Source organism: Falco cherrug, chromosome 4, assembly GCF_023634085.1.
Source record: "Falco cherrug isolate bFalChe1 chromosome 4, bFalChe1.pri, whole genome shotgun sequence".
In the NCBI taxonomy this organism is placed as follows: domain Eukaryota; kingdom Metazoa; phylum Chordata; class Aves; order Falconiformes; family Falconidae; genus Falco; species Falco cherrug.
In genome coordinates this window covers 51,175,699-51,198,890 of record NC_073700.1, presented here as the reverse complement: position 1 = coordinate 51,198,890, position 23,192 = coordinate 51,175,699, and the positions used below count along the sequence as shown (strand labels likewise).

The 23,192-nt window shown below is 50.3% G+C and overlaps 2 protein-coding genes across 2 annotated transcripts; both read right to left on the bottom strand.

The window, feature by feature from the left end:
• Positions 1-344: 344 nt before the first annotated feature.
• Positions 345-15,359, bottom strand: CDC25A (cell division cycle 25A). Its single transcript, XM_005442336.4, has 16 exons — positions 14,973-15,359; positions 12,780-12,865; positions 10,682-10,736; positions 9,699-9,734; positions 9,514-9,550; positions 9,028-9,129; positions 8,131-8,247; positions 7,441-7,575; positions 6,715-6,789; positions 5,890-6,042; positions 5,461-5,553; positions 4,989-5,051; positions 4,785-4,883; positions 3,952-4,082; positions 3,467-3,578; positions 345-2,089 (listed from the first exon to the last, which is right to left on the bottom strand). Exons 1-16 carry the CDS (start codon positions 15,128-15,130, stop codon positions 1,949-1,951), a joined length of 1,593 nt encoding a protein of 530 aa, XP_005442393.1. The 5' UTR covers positions 15,131-15,359; the 3' UTR covers positions 345-1,948.
• Positions 15,360-16,836: 1,477 nt separating this feature from the next.
• On the bottom strand, positions 16,837-22,151 carry LOC102055504 (E3 ubiquitin-protein ligase TRIM7-like). Its single transcript, XM_055706852.1, has 7 exons — positions 21,703-22,151; positions 20,391-20,477; positions 19,779-20,009; positions 19,408-19,430; positions 18,981-19,096; positions 18,650-18,682; positions 16,837-17,533 (listed from the first exon to the last, which is right to left on the bottom strand). The coding sequence occupies exons 1-7, from the start codon at positions 22,108-22,110 to the stop codon at positions 17,022-17,024; spliced, it is 1,410 nt and encodes a 469-aa protein (XP_055562827.1). The 5' UTR covers positions 22,111-22,151; the 3' UTR covers positions 16,837-17,021.
• Between the last annotated feature and the right edge of the window lie 1,041 nt (positions 22,152-23,192).

The following is a 23,192-nucleotide window of genomic DNA, read 5'->3' as shown; positions in this document are numbered from 1 at the left end:
AGTGCCAGGAGGACGGGGCCAGGCTCCTGCCAGGGGTGCCCAGCGGCAGGACAAGGGGCAGCGGGCACAGGCTGCACCACAGGCAGCTCCTGCGGAACCTGGGGACAAACTTATTTCCCCGGAGGGTACCGGGCGCTGGCACAGGCTGCCCGGAGAGGCTGTGGGGTCTCCTTCTCTGGAGCCATCCCAACCCGCCGGGACGTGGCTCTGTGCAGCCTGCCCTGGGAGAGCTGCTTCAGCAGGGGGGTGGGCTGGGGGGGCTCCAGGGGGCTCTTCCAGCCCCGGCCAGGCTGCAATTCAGCATGTCACCACCTTCCCATTCAAGGTATTCAGCTTTGAGGAAAGCCAGCAAGATCTGATTTATTATAAATTTTTTTTCAGATGAGAAAGTTAATGTTCAAAGTTTATCCTTTCAGTTTCCAAAGAGGATTAACAGCATGTTTTAAGAAAGTTTTAAAAAAATCAAGTTAAAATTCCACATAAGGCACCTCCATTTCAGTATTTTTTTTGACACAGATACAGTGGCACGCAAGACTAGCTTGCACAGAGCAAGCCCAGCTGTGCAAAGCATGGATTTCTGCTAAAGAGCTGAGAGCTTCCAGGACACACGGCTGTTCCCAGGCTGCGTGCCCAGCCTCAGGAGCACCAGTTTCACCAAGAAGTTTGTGAGCAAGATGAGCTACAGCGATCACCACAGCATTGCTGCAGCAAGCAGCTGGCCTTTCCCTGACATCCCAGGGCTACTGTGAGGTTCAATAGCTGGGTCTTAGGGGACACCAAAGGCTGCAGCAGCAAAGCAGTTTTAGGACTGGTACTGCTGTGCCATGGAGCCACACATTCTGCTTTAGGTGGGCAATTTGTCGGGCTCAGCCATCAGGTTCAATGCTAGCTGAGGAAGTTCCTTTTACTTCAAGACTTAATTTCCTGCCTTTCCTGGCAGAAGGTGCTTCTGCTGCTAGAGAAGTGGCCAAAAAATCAAACTCACAGCAGCAAAGGCAGGTTCAGAGCAGCCTCTCAGGATCGTTAGCGTGATTCCTTACAGCCGGGCTCTTTCTGGACGTAATTCATGCTAGTAACACACAGCCTCGGAGGAAGCAGCTGTTGAGAATCCTGGTAACAGCTTTGCAGCCTGGTACTTCTAGGATCACCCAAGACAGCCTATTTCTGTGTTACCCTCAGTTACCAGAAGTTCTCCCTACTTCAAAACTCCTCTAGAACTAAAGCAGCAGCTAAATTCAAACTACTATGAAATAAAGCAATCTAGATTAAGTAAACAAGGTGAATGTGATATTTACGTACAATAAGCATTTTCCCCTTGAACTGTCTTCAAGAGGCTTCCCACAGCGGAACACAGGAGTTCAGCAAGGTGGGAACACCCAGCTGTAATGAACTATTTCCCATTTTACTTCACCACAACACATTATGCTACAAAAACACAGAATCAAAGCTGCAGCTGAGAAAAATAATTAACACACACCCACACACACCCCAACAGCAGGCTGCCCCTTAGCAGAAACAAGGTTTAAGTACAAATCAGATGATGCAACTGCAGCAGTATTAGCTTCATTTGACTGTATTTAAATAAAATAAAGCATTAAAAAAAAAAAACCAAAAACAACCAACAGGCACTAAAATACCCTGAACCGGTGACACCGCGTATCAGCCTCTCCCCCCGCCCCGGGCAGGCTGTTGGGCCATCTGTGAAGGTCACAGAACACAAGAAGCCATTTCCACCAAGCAGTGTCACAATATTCAGAAGAGTCAGGTCCCAGCCAGCGTCCAGGTTGTTCAGATCAAGCCTGCAGCCACAAGTCCCATGGTGTTCCCAATAAAACAGACAAGGAGAGAACTGGTACCCCATAACCACAATCAAGGAACAGGCACATCTCCCTCCCGCTGCAGCCTCCCCCTGCTACGACAGGCAGTCTTTGCTTTTGCACTTCAGCCCTTAGAGTTTCTTCAGGCGACTGTACAGTTCCCTTTTGCTCTTCTCACCAGCCCAGGTTCGGCTTTTGGTGCGGAACCTTTTCAAGTCTTCTTTAAAGTCCTCATGGTGCATGGGGCGATAGCTCTGCGGCTCGCAGAAACTCTGGGGGGGGGGTGAAGAAAAAAAAAAAAAAAAAAAAAGAGAAGTTGGTTTCACTTCAGTGTGTGACAGGAGTGATGATCTCATTGAGACTCACCAACAGAGCCTGGTACCAACCATTCAAACAACTACCGCCAGAATAAACAGAAACGGACCCCCCCAGCTCTACGCGGGAAGCCAAGCAATGTTCAAGGTTACAGCTACTCCAGAAGCAATAGCTGCTCAACAAAAGACTTAACCCCTGTGTACAGAGCTCTTGCCCCAAATTTCCTGGCAGACATCAACAGACAAACAACATCTGTCTAGTATTCACCTTGGAATAGCACAGATTTGAAGAATTTATCTGGGAACCGGCCAGCCCCTGGCTCACAGACCAGAGCACTCGAGGCTGCCGTCAGCCGTTCCATGCTGCCACCTTGAGGCCCTGGCTCCTTCCACCTCGGGAGAAGACACCCACTGGGCCGAAACAAAATCCAGGCGCCCACCATCACAGGAGAGCCAGCAGATCGCAGGGAGAGCCAAAAAAACAGGACAGCACTCACTGCCATAAGCACCGGCATCCCCCACAGCAGCCCAAACGCTGGAAGACTCAAACTACCCCTGGGAAAGAGCACTCAGCCCCACGCAGGCAGCCCCAGAAAGGCCAAATATCTCACACCTCTCTGGAAATGCATCAGCTCACACAACAGGAAGGTAGTCTAAGAGACGCTCTTAAGATTTAGACTAAATCTAAATCGCTAAAGTGACAGTCAGGCCACAGTCTAGCTTGTGTCAGAAGAGCAGGACAAACTAGCTGAAGAAAAGAGTACAGCTGCTGAAGTGCCAGAGCGGCAGAAGCCAAGCAATACAAGAAACGCCATCCTTAGTGCTGGCAGGAGAGCTGCTGGGCATTTTTTAGTTCCCTTTCCTCAATTAGAGGCTGAAAACTCAAACCTCAAGTTCTTTGATTTTGCTATTTTAGTATAGTATGAGACTTCAGGGTTCCATTCTTTATACGGCCATTTCTGTCAAGCATGTCTTCTCTCCTAGCCCTTGCAGGCCAAGCACTCTTAAGAAATTCCTTCTACAAATGACATTTTGAACTCCTAGTTGTTAGAAAAGGGCAGAAACCAGTTTTATATTTTACTCTTGAGACAAGTGGAAAAACCTTTCAGCTATGGCAGCCAGACAGCTCTGAGGTATAGAACAGGCTCAGCCTCACTGCCAAGCTTCCCCTGCTCTCTCTGTACAGACCACTGTGGAACGGAGCAGGAAAAGCTACCCCAGCAACACCACCCTACTCCAAAGAGAAGGATCAACTACGAATACATGGGTATTATTTATCTATCATTTCTTCTCCTGCGAGTGTGAAAGAGATGAGTTTCAGAGAACGTTACTTACACGGCACCTTAAGAAGAACTCCTTGTAACCCCCCTTCAGGACATACAGCTCTGGGTAATGGAGGTTGGGGTATTCGTTAGCCAGCCTGTCCCGCTCTCTCACAAACCGGCACCTGCAGCAGGAAAAAACCCTGCACTACATCTTGTGTTCAATAAATAATACATGAAAACAGCTGTCGCCCAAAACTGTGATCTGAGAAATGGGAAGAAGTAAGGAACAGGCTGACAGGCCACACTGGCCCCAAAACTGTGGCTAGCTGGTTTTTCTTTTCCATCGCCACATATTCCAGTGTGCCAGCCCAACTTTAACGTGGCCATTCACATCGTGGGCTGTCACAACCCTGCCAGAGGTGACAACCAACTTCTACTCATGATAAACCGCGCATTAAGTAGCATGCCGTCACAGTAATCGGTGCCACCCTGAAAGCTTTGCTCTCAGCTGGCTCAGCAGTAAGTCCTTATCTAGGGGAGTACGGAATAACTCACATTCGAGGACCTCGCTCTGAAGAAAACTCGCAGTGGAACACTACTATCACTCGTTTGTTCTCAGATGGCTGGATTGGCTTCTTAAGCAAGTAGTCTTCCACATCCTCTTCCATATGCAGGTTGACAGCACCCTGTAAAGGCAGAGGCATGCCCCAGCACACGCAGTGAGCAGACAACAGGTACAAACCCATTCTACTTCCTTGCAAGCCGTCCCCTTGCCTTAGTTTCCCAGAGGAGCACCGGCAAGCCCCTCCAGCCAGCAGGAACACAGCTGCAAACCCAGAACATTACAGTCTTGACACTGACTCTGGGTGACCTGGACCTGTTTCAGGTTGCCTTTTCCACAGCTGTAGATTGTGGCTTGTTGGGTTTCCCTTCCCATCTCATTGCATTCAAGAGGGCTGGCCAGCTTGCTCCAGCAGCAAACCAAGATCAGTTAGGGTTTGCACCAACTTTTGTTCTTTGAAGTCTGTGGTTTAAATGAAGTTTAATATTCTAATTCTAGCTTCCCTAGATATCGGGATGCTGCATACCAAGTGTCTTACATTCACCTCTGGAACCATCTTCCCAATTGCCACACAGGCCACCTCCTCTGATTAAGAAAAGCAGAACATTCCCTCCTTTGAAGGAAGAATCACTTTATGAACCAGGTGTGAGCTCAGTGTCCCAAGATTCATGCAGCACATAGGTGTAACAGGACTGCAGACCCCAGGGGGCTCTTGGGCATCTCAGGTGTAACATATCCACATGGCCTTGGATACTTGCCAGTGGTACCAAGTGACCCCAGTTTGCAACTTCAGACAATCTACGTTGCTCTTACAGGGTCAACATACCTTGATGTGTCCTCCTTCATACTCATAGGGGTATCTACAATCAATTATCACACATTCCTTGATGAAGCTTGCAAACTTCCCAGTCAGCACAGACACAATCTGAAAAAACAACCCACCAAAAGAGTTCAGTTGTTGCAGGATGGTTTTGCACAGCTCCCTCCCTGCTCCCAGTAGAGTTTTTCTTACTGTCCCTGGAGCACATACCATTTCCGAGTCGATGTATTTTAAATCTTGATGTTTCCCATCGACAGTGTGGAATAAATAGCCCTTTAAAACAGACAGCATTTAGTTGAGGAAATTCCAAATATGAGTCACGTAGAGGCAACAGCACAGTGTCCAGCAGTTAGTTTTGTAGCACAGAGACTTTGTTGACAAGAATCTCTTCAGCAAAGCTCAAGAGCTAAAACCAACAATTCTAAAATTCAGGGACAGAATTTCAATTTTGCCTCCTATGCTGAAGGGATTTTGTAAATCTTTTTGAATAACCACAAATGAATCGCTTTGTGTCTAAAATAAACCAAAAAAAGAGCACCCTTCTCAGCCTCAGCCTTTCCTGGTAATTTATGTACAGATAAGAAGGAAAAATGCCTTATTTGGGCTGGTTTGAGATATATCTACCAAGAAAGGTCATTAAAACACTGTAGTTAATACTTTAGCATTAAATCATTTGGATTACCTTTGAGAAGTCACCAATAAGGTCTCTCTGGTCATCATCCAAAATGTTTTCGATCTCTGCTGTGGAGGATTCCACCTTTACCATTTTCAGACTCTAGAGGAACACAGGTTAGAGGCCAATGCTGAGCACTGACAGCTGAAAGATCTTTTTTCCCCCCCATAACGTAACAGAAAACTCAGAGTTTATGCTGAAGCCCTGAACTACAACTCCCCAGCTTCCCCTTCAGATTAAGGCATAATTCAGGGTCAGGAGTATGCAACTACTGCACCAGCTTCCCTAAGTCTCCTGCGCTATGCCGAGAACGCAGTTTTGCTAGGCCAGCAATTCACCTGAAAAAAGCGCTCTCACTACCCTTCTTAAACTAGACACCTATACTAGATCCTCTCCCAATCATTTCTCCATTACAAAATTGGATGCCAAGCCACCAACCGTTGAGTCCTCAGAAGGTGTTTCAGGCAAGCTTTTCCTCTTCTTGCTTTTCCCTGGAGAATTCTCTTCCTGGGATCTTTCCATCCTCTTCTGGGTGTTTCTTCCTCCACCATTATGGAGAGATGAAGAGCCAAACAACCGGCATCGTTTCAGCTGTGAGGAAGGAGAGAAGCTAAGGGTTGTCTAGCAAAGATTTAGCTTAGAAACTAAGCAAGCCTTAGACTTTTAGACTATTACAAATTTTGCCTTAGATCAGACACCACCACTGCACAGTGACAGCAGAATGTTAATAGGGTCATCTAAATTCAGGACCTACATTTCCAGTAACACTTGTTTCTTGCTGTATAGACCCGGGTGAGCTTGGAGCACCATAAGCAATATGAAGTTTTAGCAGAGTGCTTTATACCAATTAGCAGACAATCTATCAGCAGAATAAGAGCTTTTTGCTGGAGTCTAAACTCCCTTTGCAGTCTATTATCAGATCGAACTACAGGCATTCCAGGTAAATCTGTGCAGAATGTGTTCAAGATATGTCAACAAGTGTCTGATAAGGGAAATCAAAATCTTCTTGAAGTTATGGTTTTGTAAAAAGAAAGTTGATGCCCAGACATGCATACAGTGAGCATTGTTCCACACTGACAGTATTTCAGGTAAACACACTTTTAAGATAACAGAATACTGAAAGAGGTTTATGCCATATCTTGATTTGTTGTTCTTATTAGGGACACAGGATCAGAAACAGCATGATCATTTGTCCCAGCAGTGAAAACGGCTGTTAGAACAAAGTCCCTGTCTCTGTCCTGTGTGCTCTCACAGAACACTCACCCAATTGTCTGTCCCACTCATGACCAGCGGTGCAGTCCAGAGGCTCGCCACATCAGAAGGCATCTCCTCATCATTCTGAGAAAAAGAAAGTTGATTCTCATCAATTTTACCACAGGCAGAGACTGTAAATACAGCTTCTGCACAGCGTGGGCCAGTATTCCAGTTGAGTTCAGCTGTCAGAGCAGTTTTATGAGTTTAACTCAACTACTAGTCCAATACCCAATGAAATAATGGAACCGAGTTGAGACATGTCAGAGAAGGTAAGCTACATCATTTCATTGATTGATTAACAATGGTCTTGCTCCAAAGCTTTAAGCATTTCAAATGCAGTTAGAAACAATCTTTATTTAAGCACCTCAAAAGCAAATATTGCCTCTAGCTCTCTCAGCAAGTATCTAAAGAAAAATGCCCACTGCTCAAATAATTCTCTCCAGTAATGCAGTTCCCATCTGCCAATAGGAACAGCAGCAATTCTTTAACATGCACCACATAAATCCCACTGTCGGCACCAGGAACAAGCACATGTAAGATAGAGACACTGAAATGTAAAAGCTGAAAAAGATGATGATAACTCATCTTCTAGGATTCCCTAGTACCTTGCTTTTTGCAGTTTGACTTACCACACTGACTTCTGCTAGAACATATGTGCATTACCGACAGATATTGTTGGCAGACTTAATATTAGAGCTGATTTTGAAGTGTTTATCTTATTTTCTTTGTACATACCTTCAAGTCTTGCACATCTAACAGCTCTAGGAATCCATCGTCATCTTCACTTTCAGAGGAAGTCAGAGAAGACTGCTGCAGGAAAGCTGGCTGGTAGGTCTCCTGTTCACCCGCAGGTATTGTGCCCATGGGAAACTGAGACAAGACAGTTAGTTTTAATAACATCCCTTCCCTTTGCTGCGGGATGCTGTAACCACAGAGGTGATGCCGTGCCTCCACACTACAGATCAAGAGTACTCAGCAGGATGAAAGACTACCTGACTGAAGGAGTGGAGATGAGAATCAGCCCCCCAGCTCTGTTTCTGTGCAAGGTCCCATCGTGTTTTTTCAGTTGCTTTTTCCAAGCAACAGAATATGAAAAAGGTAATATTTTTCTTCCTGGATGTCATATCTGGACATAAGATACAATTGCACCTACACATTCTTCACTGTTTCGAATGCATCTACCTCAATATAAGTATCTACTCTGTAATTGTTTTCACTATCAATAAATTTCTTTATTCCACATCAATGCCCACACCCCCTTGACTTACTGCAACATAACCTCAGCTCTGTATCAATTGATCTTTCATGTTTTCTATGTGGCACATAAACAGTGGTGACTAACAGTTGATGCAATTTTTCTTCCTCCCAGACAGCAGGTATGCAGAAGATGAGTTGAGAATTAGTTGTAAACACCGCAGTACTTACTATCTGAGCTGCAGATGAATTCTGCCTTGGTCCAGGAACAGCTTTTCCATCAGGGGAATGGACATGCACATAACAACAAGAAGCTGGTTTGGTTGGCTTCTTAAACTCGAACAATTCCTGAATTAAAAAGGAATAAAGCAATCATTTTACCAAAGTTACAAACTGTGTAAGTTGCTAGGATTGTTTTATCTTTTTAGGGTTTTTTTTTAAAACTACCTGACCTTCTGGATTTAAGTTTTCTGCTGCCAACAGGAATAGTCTGATGCCAAATGTTTTCAAATTTATCAAGAGGACACAATCAAGCTTTTATCTTCTTGGTATCCCCTATAGGCTTAAGGCTTTTCTATTTCTTTTGTCAGACAACTGCTCTGCAAAAGAAGTAATTATTAAAGGCAGCAAATGCTGTCTACTGACACCTGCTCTTCTGTAGAGACCTGTGGCAGCCCTACCGATGGGATTTCCAGCAGCATTTGTGCCCTGAGGAGCCAGGGCTCCCCGTGCCAGCAGCAGGAAGAAGAGACGAGGTGGTCTCTCTGAACAGCTTTCTGCAGGCACCCCTCGCAGCTAGCTAAAGCTAATGGCATGAATACATTTTCCCTTGCTCAATCTAAAAGGAGTTAGGTTCAGCAGTGCAAAGGCAGAGTTGCACAAAGCCTTCTAAATTTTTATTAACCTATAATCAGTTTGCAGTTGCTATCATCAGTGCTGTGGCACTTCACTGCAAGTTCCCCTAAGATAAGCTACGCAAAACTGCTATGTCTGACCTGCAGCCTGGCAAAGAATAACAGAAGCCTTTCCCACCACATCCTCTGTTGAAAGGGTGTGCTAATTCAGCTGCCTGGGTACTGGCCTCTTACACCGGAGCATCGCAGACGACAGAAAGAAAGCAACACTTACATTCTCCTTATTTTCATCTTGTTCCAATAGTTGAAAAGCATCACTGTCCAGAGAATCAAAAAGGTTTCTCTTCAGAGCAGGACTGGATCCCAGGAGGCTTTGCTACAACATTCATACAGACGTGCCAGCTCAGTATTGTGCAATATAGTCTTTGCTCAACATTTTAAGCAAAATAGGTTTTAATGAAGACCGTAAGGTCTCCGACTACAAATTTGTGCAAACTACATGCAGCAGCCTTTTATAGTGACATCTCAGTACGGGTACCAAAGTGCTTCAACTGCATTAGTGACAGACCCACATTGCTGAAACTTCATGCTACCCTAAATGAGATTTTGAGTTTACAAGCTGCAATTCTGACAGTTTTCATTGAGTACCACATCAGTTATTCTTGAAACCAGCAAATTAACAAGTTATGGAACGCATCTATCTAAAACACTTAACATGCTGAATCCTTTAACATACAATACCAGTACCACCCTCACTTACCGGCAGTGAATGTATTCTTCTGAAAGGCATCCGGATGCTACAATAAAAAATAACCAAGATTTATTTCAACATTTTGTTTCAAAAAGACAGCAACATCAGTAGAACTTACTTTCCCCCCCTTCCCAATAAAAGCCCATAAGCTACAAAGGTCACTGCCAAACAAGTTAAAATAGATGTACACTTACTTCAGCCTGCTGGATTCATTAATAGCTTTCTCAAACCTAAAAGCAAGTGAGATGTCCCAGGTTAGCACCAAAACGTAGTACACTGAAAATCAACCTTGTATTTAAGTCACTGTTATGCCAAGCCAGAGGTCCTCAAACTACAGCCTGCGAGCCGGATACGGCCCCCCAGGGTCCCCAATCCGGCCCCCGGTATTTACAGAACCCCCCTACCCCATCAGGGGGGGGGGTGGGGTGGGGTGGTGGTGGTGGAAACCAAGCAGCCACAGATGACTTCCTGCCACTTCATCCACGCGCTGCCCCTGTTTAAAAAGTTTGAGGACCCCTGTGCTAAGCAGAAGCCAACATGCTTCTTGATGACACTTTGCCTTTCTCAAAAGCTATTTATAGCCAGCTTATCCCATCCCAGACTCTGAAACTCTAGCTAGACTCTTTCTGCCCCTCCTTTCCTTAAACTCTTTCCAGGCTTGTTTAGACAAGAAGCTGAGTTGAAGGAAAAAAAGCTCAGTAAACCAGGGACCAAGGGCACTTGTCCCCCTTCCCTGAAGACAGAAGATTAGGAAAAAAAATATATATAATTGAGAGTGGCAAATTCAAAGCTCAGAGCAACTGCTTGCTATCATTTAAGGCATGTAGAAGCATAAATTATAGTTTAAACATTGGGTGAAAACTGCAACGTACATGCAATTTGATGCAGCCTCAGACTCCTGGTAAGGTGCCAATGTCATGCTCTAACAGCCTGGTTGGTACAACACACTTAACTCACACCCAAGGCTGGTTAAGTAAGTACTCTGGGACGCAAGACAGACAGCCTAGCATCTCAAGCTGCAGAACACTACAGCACACACTTCTAGAGGTTTAAGAGAGAAGAGCCCACTGCACACAGGCCAGCAAGGGGAAAGCCACATCAAGCCTCTCATTAAGCTACATCTGTTAATGGTGCAACATGAAATGCCACAGGTCAGGCTTAGCATAGGGTTACATACGTTTCCTCCGTAATATCATTCAAGGCTGCAGGACCGGGCGAATCCAAAGCACAACCTGGAGAGGAGACACAGACACAGCATTTTCTACTGAGTAATATCTAGGAAACACGAAGCGTCAGACACTGCTACAGATTTCCCCAGAAAGGCCCTGAGCTCAGACAGAAAACTAATGTATAAAGCCCTGCCTGCAGCCTCACTTCAGTGTAGAAGTAACAGTTACAGATATTCCATACCATTGGCTTTGGCCATAGAACAGCCAAGTGTCAGTGCTTGGGGAAATACAGGAGTAATTAAAACCAGTACCCCTAGCCCTGCCTAGAATGTCATATAGAACAGAGTCCTGCCACATTTCCTGGAATACTCTTCTTGGCTTATTCTCTCACACACGCATCTTAATAAACAACTTAGTCCTTTAGGGGTTTTTAAGCCATGTTTTTAGTTACGCCCCTTCACAGGAAGAAATTTTGGGTTCATTCCATAACAAGCAGTCAAAAGGCCCTTCTTAATGCGCGCTAGTGCACCTGATGCACTTCATAAGCACAAACTGAGAGAAACATTATAGCTACATCACATTTAAGTACTGTCAAATATGAAGCTTATTTAAAACACAGATTCCCCGAGGCACTTTTGTATTATGGAAGTATTCACAAGCCCTAGCAACAGGACAACGGTTACCAGAATACTCTCCATACCATCATGGGAAGACTTGTTGCTACCTCAGTGACTGGGATCTAAACAAACAAGTACAAAGAACTTATGTGACAAACATTGACAGGTAGTGGTCTCAGCACAGCAAAGACCTTAATTATGAGTGTTTTCTGAGCACTTAAGACCTGGTTTGGAGACAGAAAAAGAAAAAAGCCAAAAAGAAAGCGAAGATTTAGCAAGCTTGGTTATTCTATCCCACTCTGTGGTTTGTGAGCTATACTCGTATTTTAGCAGTTTATAAAGCTCCTTTGAAGGCTGGAAGTACCACACAGTCAGACTAGTGTGTGAATTCAGATGGAGACACTGATTTCCATCACTGGGCTGGACTAATGAGTTATCAGAAACTTCCCTGGTTCTACAAGGTATACAGCAACAACCTATTCCATTTTCATTGATAAAGCATCTCATCTGAAGAAAAAAAAAAATACTTCTAGGCAAGGATCAGTATTAAGATGCAACTCCCCAGGTTTCAGATAAAGAATCAGCTCATGTTAACAAAAAGCTACAAAAAAAACCAAACCCCAAACCACAAGACAAACCCTGCTCAGTGGCCTCGATTCAAGCAGGCATGCAGAGCAGGTTCACGCAGTTTGGGTTCAAAGAGAGAAAACAGAGGGTGACGACTTGCTTTCATCAAAGTTATCACCCTCCAAAGGGCAGAAACTCAAATTGGTCTTATTCAGAGCTGAACGCAGATATGCAATGGATCCTAACAATGAAGGATGAAAGGCTATCTCCCCATTTTCCAGATCACAGCCCCAGTGCGCAACTATAAACACTCACAGGCCAATACCTGCAAGACACCACAGACTACAGAATGGTGGGAATCCAATTCACTGGTGAAGTCTATCTTGGGCTATCTTTAGCAGCCTTCATCCTCAGCCATCTCCACGGCAAGAAGGGCTGATACACTCATGATAAGGTGTTGACCTACTACCATGTACAGAGCAGAACATCAAGGCAATCAGAAAACGGCAGTGATAAACATCATGCTGGAGTACAAAGCATGACAGGTCAGCAACCACATAGCGTATTAAGTCATAAAAAGAAAGCTAAGAAAAAAAGGAAAAAGTCGTCTCTGTTGAGTTCCCCTGAGGGGGGGGGTGGGGGGGTGGGCAGGCGGCGCAGAACCAGTTTTTCCTCCACGTTGGCTCTACTGCTAACATATTCCAAGACAATTAAAGCAAAAGAAACCCTCCCACAACCCAAACCATGAACTGCAGAAGCTTGCTGAGTGATGGTTTGCCTGCCTCCCTCTTTTCAAAAGTGTAGAAATGAAAACTGGCTGCACAGATTGCAAACTATCCAAACCCTGGAAGCTGCTTGCAATGAAAGTCATCTAAAGATACAATGCTTTTAATTTCTTACTTGTTAATTGAGAAAACTGTACCTGAATCTGCTGATTCTGATGATGCTGTTCTTTGTAGACCATTGGTATTCTTGTTTCCCAGATCTTGCTCAGCATTTTCATGCTTACTGTAAAGGAAGTTAGGTATTTGTTTTAAATGCTCGTTGAAGCAAGAAATACACAATATAGCTGCACCTGAATGAAGATATACAGCACAGATAATCATAACCCAAAACCTTTATCATTGGCCAAGTGAAAGGATTCCAGCTTGGCAATCAGACCACAGCCTCTTGAGCTCTGTGGGCTGTTCAGTATGGGGACAATGCCATCACCACATTGCCACCCTTACAAAAAGGCTCAGATCTAACACCTACAGGGACTTAAGCTTCAGGGTTTGGTTTGCGTTTTTAAAACAGCACATGCAGTGCTGTTAATATTATAAGTCAGGCTTCCAAAACAGAGCCAAGGAGAGTGTCATTTAAGATGGTAATTGTCCTGGTTGCCTTTCCAGTCAGACACACTCATTTGATGTGTGGGCAGGGGTCACAGCAGCTTCAATACAGACAGACATGCCTATCATACGTAGCCTCACTCTGTATTACCCTAAATAAGGGAAAGGCTACTTGAGTGTGGCTCCTCCATCACATGGCTTAAAAAATGCACCAGGGCACAAGCTAGGGCTACAAACTCAAAGGACAGAATAATGGACTGGTACAAAACCTGTACAGGAATTTCAGGAATCTGAAGGAGGGAAGGCTCATAAAGAAAGCAAATGATTACAGAAATGACAATAATATAAAAGCAGCAAACAAAAAACAAATACTAGGAGAGCCATTGAGCCCAGAGTGGACCAGGTCAAAACAGGAGCCATACAAGAGACACTAAAGAGGCTACTGTAGGAGTAATGAGATTAAAGGAGAAAGGAGTGGCAGAGCCCACAGACCGCAGCACTTCCCATGTGTGAAACAGTGAAGGGGGGGGGGGGGGGGGGCGCGCAGGAACCAGGAGAGGGTGTGCAACAGGCTGAAAGAAGTCCGGTCACAGGAGACAGGCAAAAGGTGGCAGTGAGGAGCAAAAACTGAGCTTAGCTGATGCAGCTAGGCAGGAAGTACCCGCATTAATCTGCGGGAGAGGGAAAAACACCCAACCCTGGGGTCAGGCGCAGGGAAGGGCTCAGGAGCGAGGTGGCTGTCCAGAGCAGAACTAGGGGAAGATGATGGTGGCACGTGGTGGGACAGGGCAGGGGGAAGATAGCCCGCAGCGCAGGAGCCATGGCTACATGCAGGCAGGGGGGAAGGCCAAATCTCAGGGCTCCCTTGGGAGAAGGGGCTATTTAGAGAGGAAGGCCCCAAGCAGGAGGGGGAAAAGAGCTCTGCAGCGGTGGGGGCACCGGGAGGCGGGGGCTGAGGGAGGCCACCCATGGAGAGGTCTCGGGTCTGCAAGGGGGGAGTGGGGGGGCAGGGCATGGCATGAACACCTCGAGGTCTCATCTTGCAGGGGTGGGGGGGAAACAGCTCCTCGAGGCTTTGCTTTTTTGGGGGGAGGGTTAGGAGAAAAGGTCATCGAGGCCTTAATTTTAAGGGGGGAGGGGTTGGAAGGAGAGAATGCAGGATGAGGTCGTCAAGGCCTCACTTCTGGAGGGAGGAGGTGAAGAGATCCTCAAGGCCTCGGTTTGGCAGGGGTGGCGAGAAGATATCCACGAGGCCTCACTTTTTTTGCTGGGGGTGGTGGTAGATGCAGTCCCCGAGGCCTTGTTCTGGGGTCTGGGGGCAGGGAAGGAGAAAAGCTCCTCGAGGCCTTGCAGCTAAGGGAGGGGGCAGCAGGGGTAGCAGAACACCGGGCGGGGGTGGGGGGTGCTTTTTCTTTGGGGGGGGGGGGGGGGGGGGGGGGGGTGTAAGGAGAAAAGTTCCACAAGGCCACACCGCAGGGATGGAACCCAAGGCCTTGGGTTTTTTTGGAATGGGGGCAGAAGAGCCGCCCCCAGCCTCGCTTCGGGGCCGGGGTCGGGGAGAAAAGGCTCCGGAAGCCTGGTATGGCGCGGGGGAAGTGGGGCTCCCTCTGGCCACCCTTCGAGTCAAGAAAGGAAGAAGCAGGGGAATAGGCTCTCGGACCTTGGGAGTTGTTGTTTGGTTGTTTTTTTTAATGGAGGGGGCATGGTAGAAGCCCTCAGTCAAGAGGAAGGGGGGAGCCCCGGGGAGAGCGCACAGCAGCAGAGCCCCCCCTGCTTTGACTGACCCTTGTGCCAGCTGCTCCACGGTGAGGCGGCGATCTAAGACCGGCAAGAGATCGGTGGGAAAGAGAGACTTGACCACGGCGGGTGAAGTGACGGAGACCGGCGAGAGAAGCAGGCGGCGGCGACGGCGGCGGTAAGAACCGCCCGGTGCAGGATCCATAGCGCCGAGCTGAACCTGCCCGTCCTCCTGTCAGCGCGGCCCACACCGCTTTGACCCCCGCCGCTACCCGTCGCCCGCTCCGAAGCTGGCGCCAAACCTTCTCTCAACCAATCAAAACCCTCCCTCTGCGTGACGGGCGCAGGTGTTTTTACTCAAATCGTCCCACCTACAGCGATCGTTTTGACCAGTAAACCGACGGTGAGTGCCCCCCTACCCGCCTCCAACTGTTGATTGACGTCACTCCGAGCCAATGGGAAAGCCAGCCGGGGGAGGGGCGGGCTCAAGCAGCGCGAATGTCTGGCAAAGGGTGGACTATATTTCCCAGCAGGCAACGCGGGAGCCGGTGTCCCGCGTTGCCTGCTGGGAAATATAGTCCACCGCGCCTGAGGAGAGATCCAGCTTTGGCGCCACATCTCCTCCCGCCCCCAGGCCTGAGGGGAAGCGGCTGTAACTGGGAAAGATGAGGGGGGAAAAGGGCCTCCATGAGCGGAGGAAGCTTTTCCGCATAATTTCTCCTCAAGTGAGGCGCTTGTGAGCGGCATCAGCTGCTTTGGTGAGACATTTGGTAGCACGAAGGAGAGCCAGCTTACATCCCTGCAGCACTGACACTGGAGTGATGGCACTTGTGAAATTGCAATGGGAATTGAGAGACGAACATGCACCACATGCTCGCATAGGCATGTGAGGTACCAAAAGCAAGCACACTCAGGCTGCTCCAAACAATCTTGCACCTGTCCTCTACCTTCAGGAGACTGTGATATATACCCAGGTGCTGCTATTTGCCTTAAAAAAGGCACCCAGCTTTTCAAAGGACTCTTTGCCCTGCCTTACCTCTTCCCTGCCCTGTCCTCTGCCCACGGTCACAGAGGAGGATGGATGTGCTGTGAAAAGGAGGAGACTCCTTGTGTGGGTCATCCCTCAGGCCTGGCTGTTTGTGGACTCTGCAAGTGTAGGAAGAGTGGTCCCAGCTCCAAAAGACATGGTCCTATTTTACAGCTGGAGAAATGGGATGCTCGGGACATGCAGCGTGGGTTGGCAGATCTCTGCTGTCAAAGCCAAGTCCCTGACAGATGTGCTCTGCCGGATCTCCCTGTGATGGTTTCAGAGGCCACAGTCTCCAGCTGCAGGGCTTGATCCTGTTGGGTTCAGTTTTCCCAGCCTGATGCAGACACATCAGGGGATCCCACACCTCCAGGACATGACCCATGTCCCTCTGCCTGGGCCCTGCCACCCACCAAATTCACATAATGCTCCTGGTTCCTAAATTAAACAACTTGGCATTTGGTCCCCCTCTGACAACCCAGGATCTCACAAATCCTCATCACACCCCTGTCCCTGCCACTCTTCCAGCTTGGAGAGCCTCAGGCTATGCCCTCACCCAGCTATCCAGTCGGCCCTGAATATTTTTCTTTCAATCAAGTTTTTACAGTTTTAGGCCAAAGCAGTTAACACCACCATAAGCAGCTCCCTGACTCCACCCTGAGTTCCTGGGTGTGGGATGGCTGCATCCCCACACTGCCTATGATGCAGCACTCCACACCAAGCCAAAGCAAGCCATGCAGCACTGCCAAAGACTGACATAGGCAATCAAAGCATCTTCCCTGCCTCTCTCCTGCTTATTTGTATGTGTCCTCAGTGGCCACAGGGACAAGCAGGACACCATCACTGCGGGATCTGGCCAGGATAAGAGCATTCAGACACCCCCAGGCAGGACAATACATCTTTAATGCTCCAAAGGACTTGGCAGGAGGAGATGCAGCAACGTGCAGAGGGGATCCAGGCCAGGCAGAGCTGCAGCAAGTTTGCAATGCAATGCTATGTCATTCCCACGCCTCTTGCCTGCTCAGCTCGCCAAGGGAACAGGCAGGGGACCGGGAGACATCTGACCCTATCAGGAACACAGCTGGATATAGGTTTCTTGTGACCAGAGCCAAAAATACGGGAAGACCTTCTCAGTGAAGGAGGCCTTGAACTGCAAGATCTCCACCATGTTCTCTGCATTGTAGAAGATCACTTGGCCCTCTTCATAGTCCAGGTGGACCCTGATTCTCCGGGCTTCTTCCATCAGTGCCAGCGGGGAAGGGGGCATGTGGAGTGCCGTGTACTGGCGATCCCAGTCCCGCCGCAGGGCCCAGATCTTCCCCATGGCCATGGTGAGTGAGTCCTTCCTCCGCACAGACTCCACTGCCACCCCTGCAGCCCAGCTGTCCCCATCCCCTACCTCTAGCTCCCAGTAATGCCTCCCAGACGTGAATCCCTGGGAGCCCAGCACGCTAGGGCTGCCTGTGAATCTCTTGGGGTTGTTGGGGAGGTTTTGATGTCTATCTCCCAGCCGCACGGTTCTGCAGTCCTTTGAGAGAGCGAGGTACGGGCTTGCCGTCTCTGGGTCCAGTGTCACCTCCACTAATGCACGACAAGAGAGAAATGTCAGTCCATTGCCTGTTGAGGAACGAACCAGCACCTCTCCCCCCTCTTCTGCGGGACCGGGACATGTCCTGTGAGCACAACAGGCACTCACTCATGCCTGCAGCACCCACAGCCCCCTCGGGCAGCATGGGACACAGGACCCATGGGCAAAGGAACACTCCCTGAAGCAAGAGTAAGCCAGGCTGCGTCCCCATGCACAGGGGACAGCCATGAAGGACTCTGCTAAACTTGCTTCCAAGTCTGCTGGATATTGCTGGCTCTAAGTGTGATGGGGCTGCAGCCAGACTGGGTGTGGAGGAGCAACATATCCCCGTGGGTGTGAGGAGCATTGCCTGCAAGGCAGCAGTGGTGGCAGGCCAGTCCCTGCTCCAGTGACAAGGGGAACAACTGCTCACCAAAGGGAAAATAAGTTCCTAACCCTGCTCCACCGAGTAACCAGGCAATCTCACTGCAGAGCCAGAGCTGCCTGTTCATGAGGGGTGTTCTGCTGCCATCCCGCGGCCATCCCACAAGGCCGCAGAGGTGCCACCCTGCGCAGTGCCACCACCCCAGGTCCTCTGCTAAACCCGCTCCTCCGAGGCCCCAGCTCACAGCAGGGACCACAGCGCAGGGGAACCTGAGGCACACCTATCCTGTGCCTCGGGTCCTTCATCCCAAAAACTGAGAGGGCTGAGACCGGCCTCAGCACAAACGGTGCCTGCAGTGCTGTGGGGACCATGTGGCCCCCAAGCACCTGCAAAAGCATTGCCAATCCATGCCTAAAAGCCTTCTCAAAATGCAAACAGCCCCTCTGCTTAACTAGTCACAGCCTTACACATCACAGCATAAGAATAAAGTCTCCAGGGACAAGGAAGCTGAGGGCCTCGTGCTGTCCCAGCCCTCATTTGGTGTTAAGAGGACAGCATTGCTGGGTGCTGCCTGGCATGGGGACAGGTTTTTACAGCAGGCCAAGTCAAAACAGAGGGCCAAGTTTTAGACAGACCCTGGATTCAGATGTTCTGGTATGAGCCCATCTCTGTGCCGAGGATGTAAGGAAACTCATTCTGGAAAGCTTTTCTCCCTCGTTTGTGCCTATTGGCTCCAGAAACTTACCCCTTTCTCTGTCCATCGTGCTCAGCAGGTTCACTAGAGGAAGGAAAGGAAGATGCATGAGTCTCTCCCCTTGAGGAACCTTTCCTGCTCCCTATCAGGACAGCAAGCCTGATGCAGAGCTCGCTGCCCAGCTCCCACAACCCCATGCTCCAGCAAATCCCATCTTGGAGACAGGCCCTGTCCGGAGCAGGCCTGTGTTGCTCCCAAAGCCCAGGTAGAGGCACCAGGCAGCAAGGACCTCCCGCTGCACCCGAGCCCAAGGGAAGCACAGCATGGAGAGCAGCCCTGACACCGGCTACACAGCAAGCATCACAACGCTTCTTTGCTTTACCTTTGAATTGGGCCACCACACCCATGACCAGCTGGCTCATCTCAAAGAGGTTCTTAACAGTCCTCTCCAGCCCTGGGGAAACCAGCTCCGGCATCGGGGCCTTTGCTGCCTCACAGCTGAGTGGGAAACAACACAGAGGAGCTCTGACCCCAGCAGTCAACAAGCACAATGGGCCAGGAGGGAAACGGGGAAAACACCCTACAGCAACAGATTTCAGGGGGGCTGCATCCCAGCTATTAGCACGGGAACCTCGTCTTAACAGGGGTGCAATGACTGCTGGTTCCAGGTAACATCACATTAAACCCCAAATACCAAGCAGGGCAAAGCCACCTCCCTCCCAGCTGCTGCTGCTCAGCCACCTGCAGTATTTCCAAACCTCTGCCCAAGAGCCGGGCAGGAGGAGAGCGACACTGAGCCTGTTTCATACCTGCTCAGGGTTTTGCCAACATCCTGAAAGAGAGAAAACACCAGGTCAGCTCTGGCACTGCCAAGAACCACGGTCCCCAGGGCAGTGAGTTACAGTCACTCCCCTGCTGCATGAAGCAGAGTGACGGGGACCAGGGGAGTCACACCACTCTCCTGGGGACACTTCAGTGACTCACTCCCCCAAATCCTCGCCTTCCCTCAGCTCACGCGGCAGGCCCAGACTCACACCAGCCACACCACGCACCGTGGTGTCACAGCCTGTCTGCTCCCAGGCACTGGGCTGCACGGGCACTGGGATGCAGAGGGTCCTGGGTGGGTGTCCCCAGCCTCGCCAGGGGGGTCACAGCACCCAGGTGGGTGATGCAGCCTCACCATAAGGAACTCAACCATTGGCTGGTCACGTTTCTTCTCTATCTCTGCAATCAGCGTGTCCAGCAGCGATTTCCTCTCCAAAACACTGGAAACGTATTCGTGGCGCTTCTTGGTGAGGTCCCCATGCACCCCATCGAGCTGGGCCAGCAGGACATCCTCCTGCTCCCGCAGGAACTGCTGCAGCTGCTCAAAGGTGCCTCTCAGCTTCTGCCGCTCCGAGGCCACCTTCTCCTGCAAGGCACCAGCACGGAGACCCCTGAGCCATCCCATCCTCTGGCTGCCTCCACGCAGGCACGGGGACCCAGCACTGCGCAGAGCCGGGCAAGGATCATGGGGAGAAGGGGAAGGGGTTTTGGAGAGGAAAAGCTGGAAGAGTGGAAGGGGGAGGGGGGTGTCAAGTCTGGATGTTGATGGACCCAAGGCGACAGCAGAGTCTGAAGGAGAGCAGGATGGAAAAATGATATATAGGATGGATAGAGAAGGGGAGAGAAAATAGTGTTGTTATGGAAAAGGAGATAAATATAGATGGGGAAAGATGGGGTGCGCCCCTGAAGACGGGTGGGTAAGCAGGCAGGGGGGGCACGGCATGCAGACAGACACAGAAACACATACCAGCAGGTCACAAATTTTCTCTTCTCCTTTGGGTTTAAATTCTTCTTTCTCTTTTTGTAGAAAAACCAGGTTAGTCTGGAGCGTCTCCTGGAGGGGGGGAGGGAACGTATTTGATGATTTTGGGGTGACATCTGCAGGAGATGTCACTGAACAGCCCCTGTGGGGGACACCACCGCTCTGCAGGCTCACCGCAGGGTGGGTGTGCAGCTCAGCACTGTTGGAGACAGCACCCACCTCTCGCAGCACATGTTACAGGCTAGGGAGATCCCCATGCGCAGCTGTTTTGGCCAGAAATATTTCTAGAACAGCTTCATGAGGAAACCCTGAAGTTTGTGGTTTGTTTGTTTTTGTTGTTGTTTTGGTTTGGTTTTTTTTAATTAGGAAAAACAACTTTCGGTATCGGAAGTGGGATCTGTGGGAAGAGGTTTGCAGTGACAGCAGCACTGTGTCTGAGACGCACTCCATAAATTTGCTGGAGTGTTAAATAAAAAAACTTGGGCTCTTCTGAGCCCTGCCCTGTGGCAGAGCAAGCTGCTGCTGGGGGGGGACACCAGCCCACACACAGTGGGGAGACCATGTCCCTGTTCCTGGCTGGGGACATACGTGGCGTTAGGGACCTTGTGGGGCCACAAAGGGGTGAGCAGTAAGAGGGACCTGTGCTCCTGCATGGGCTGCGGGGAGGTGATGGACAGCAGGAGCCACGGGAGCACCAGCAGCCCCAGCTGGGTGGCAGGGATAGAGGACCCTCACCTGTGGTGACAGGGACCCCCAACTACAGCCAGATGGGGACTCCCAGCCAGCAGCTGGATGAGGACCAAAATCCATGGCTGGGAAAGGACCCTAACCTGTGCTCTGAGCGGACCCCAGTCCATAAACTGTGGGGTACCCCTGCCTGTGCTCAGAGGGGACCCCAACCTGTGCTGGAGGGGTCCCCAGATCTCTGCCAGTGAAGGGACCCCTGCCTGTGTACAGAGAGGACCCTGAAATGTGCCTGGAAGGCCCCCCAGCCCATGCCCAGAGGTGACCCTGACCTGTGTGCCCTGAAGGGACCCCAGCCCATACCAGGGAAGAGACTTCAGCCCCTGTCTGGGAGGGACCCTCCACCCATACCAGGGAAGGGACTCAGCCCCGGCCCATACAGGGGAAGGGACCAGCCTCTCATTGGGGAGGACCCCAGCCCCTTGTTCAGGGGCACCCCACGCCCTGTCTGGGGAAAGGCCCGCTGCCCCTCTCCGGGAGGGACCCCAGCCCGTACCAGGGAAGGGACCGGCCCCTGCCCCGGGACCCCCGTCCCCCGGGGGCTCCCCCCTACCCGGAGCAGCGGGGCGGCCTCCTCGGCGGGGCGGGCGCGGTGGTGGCGGTGCGGGGAGCCCTCCCGGCACAGGGAGCACAGCGGGGTGCGGCAGCTCTCGCAGAAGAGCCCCAGGGTCTCGCCGTGCGCCGGGCAGCGGGGCCGCCGCGCCTCGTCCCCCAGCGCCTCGGCCAGCTCGGCCACTGCGCGCAGCGCGCGGTTGGGCCGCAGCGAGCCCGGCGCCACGGGGGCGCGGCACTGCGGGCAGGCGGCGGGACGCGGCGGCGACCCCAGCACGGCCGCCAGGCAGGGCCCGCAGAAACTGTGGCCGCACTCGGTGACGAGGGGCTGGGAGAAGAGCTCCAGGCACACAGGGCAGGTAGCCTCGGCCTGCAGCGCCTCGCCCAGCGCCAGCACTGCCCGCGCCATGCCCCAGCCAGCGCTTCCCGGAAAAGGCGCGGGGCGCCGGGCGGCCGCCGGGGGGCGGAGCGGGGCGGGGGCGGAGCTGCGGGCGGGGGCGGGGCGTGTGCCCGTGCGTGGGGTGGGCGCGTCTGTGCACATGGGGGACGCGTGTGTGTGCGGATGTGTGCGTGCGTGTGTGTGTGTGTGCACATGGGGGAGTGTGCATGCGTGTCTGTGCAGAGGGATCTATATGCATGCCCGTGTGCTGGTGTGTGCATGCGTGTCTGTGCACGTGGGGGAGTGTGTATGTGAGTCTTTGTACATGGATGCCTGTGCATGTCTATCTGCGGATGTGTGTGCATGCATATGTTCACATGTCTGTGCATGTCTGTCTGTGCATGCATATCTGTCCACATGGACGTATGTGTGCATGCGTATCTATGCATATGGGGTGTGTGTATAGGTGTGCCTGTGCACTTCTATGTGCATAGCTGTGCATATATGTTGGCATGTGAATATATGTGTGGAGTCATGTGCATGCATGTGTGCAAGTCTACTTGCGAGTGAATGTGTGTATGCATATGGGCCTTTACATTGGTGTGTGCTTGTGTGTATATGTTGGCATACGTGTATATGTGTATTTGCATGCATGCATCTACATGTGCGTATGTGTATGTGTGTGAATATGTGTGTTGGCACATGTATGTCAGTGCATATCTTTGTGCATATATGTGTGCATGCATGTGCATATGTGTAGCCATGTGTGTTGGGGTGCGAGTGTGTGTGCATACTTGTGTGCCTTTGCATTGGCATGTGCATGCATGTATGTATGTGTATGCATCTGTCTGCACATGGATGTACATATATATGTATGCACATGCAGATCTGTGTGTACATGTATCTGTGCTTGTGTGTTGACACGTGGGTGGGTATGAGTCTGCATATTTGTGTGTGCAAGAACGTGTGTGCCTGTGTACCAATGCGCTGTGCACATGTCTGTTCCCCAGCACAGTTGTAGTCTGCCTGGGCTGTGAGCCGGCATGCTGCAGCACACTGCTGCCAGCCACCTCGGCTGCTCTGGCCACTTAAATCAATTGAATCATTTACAA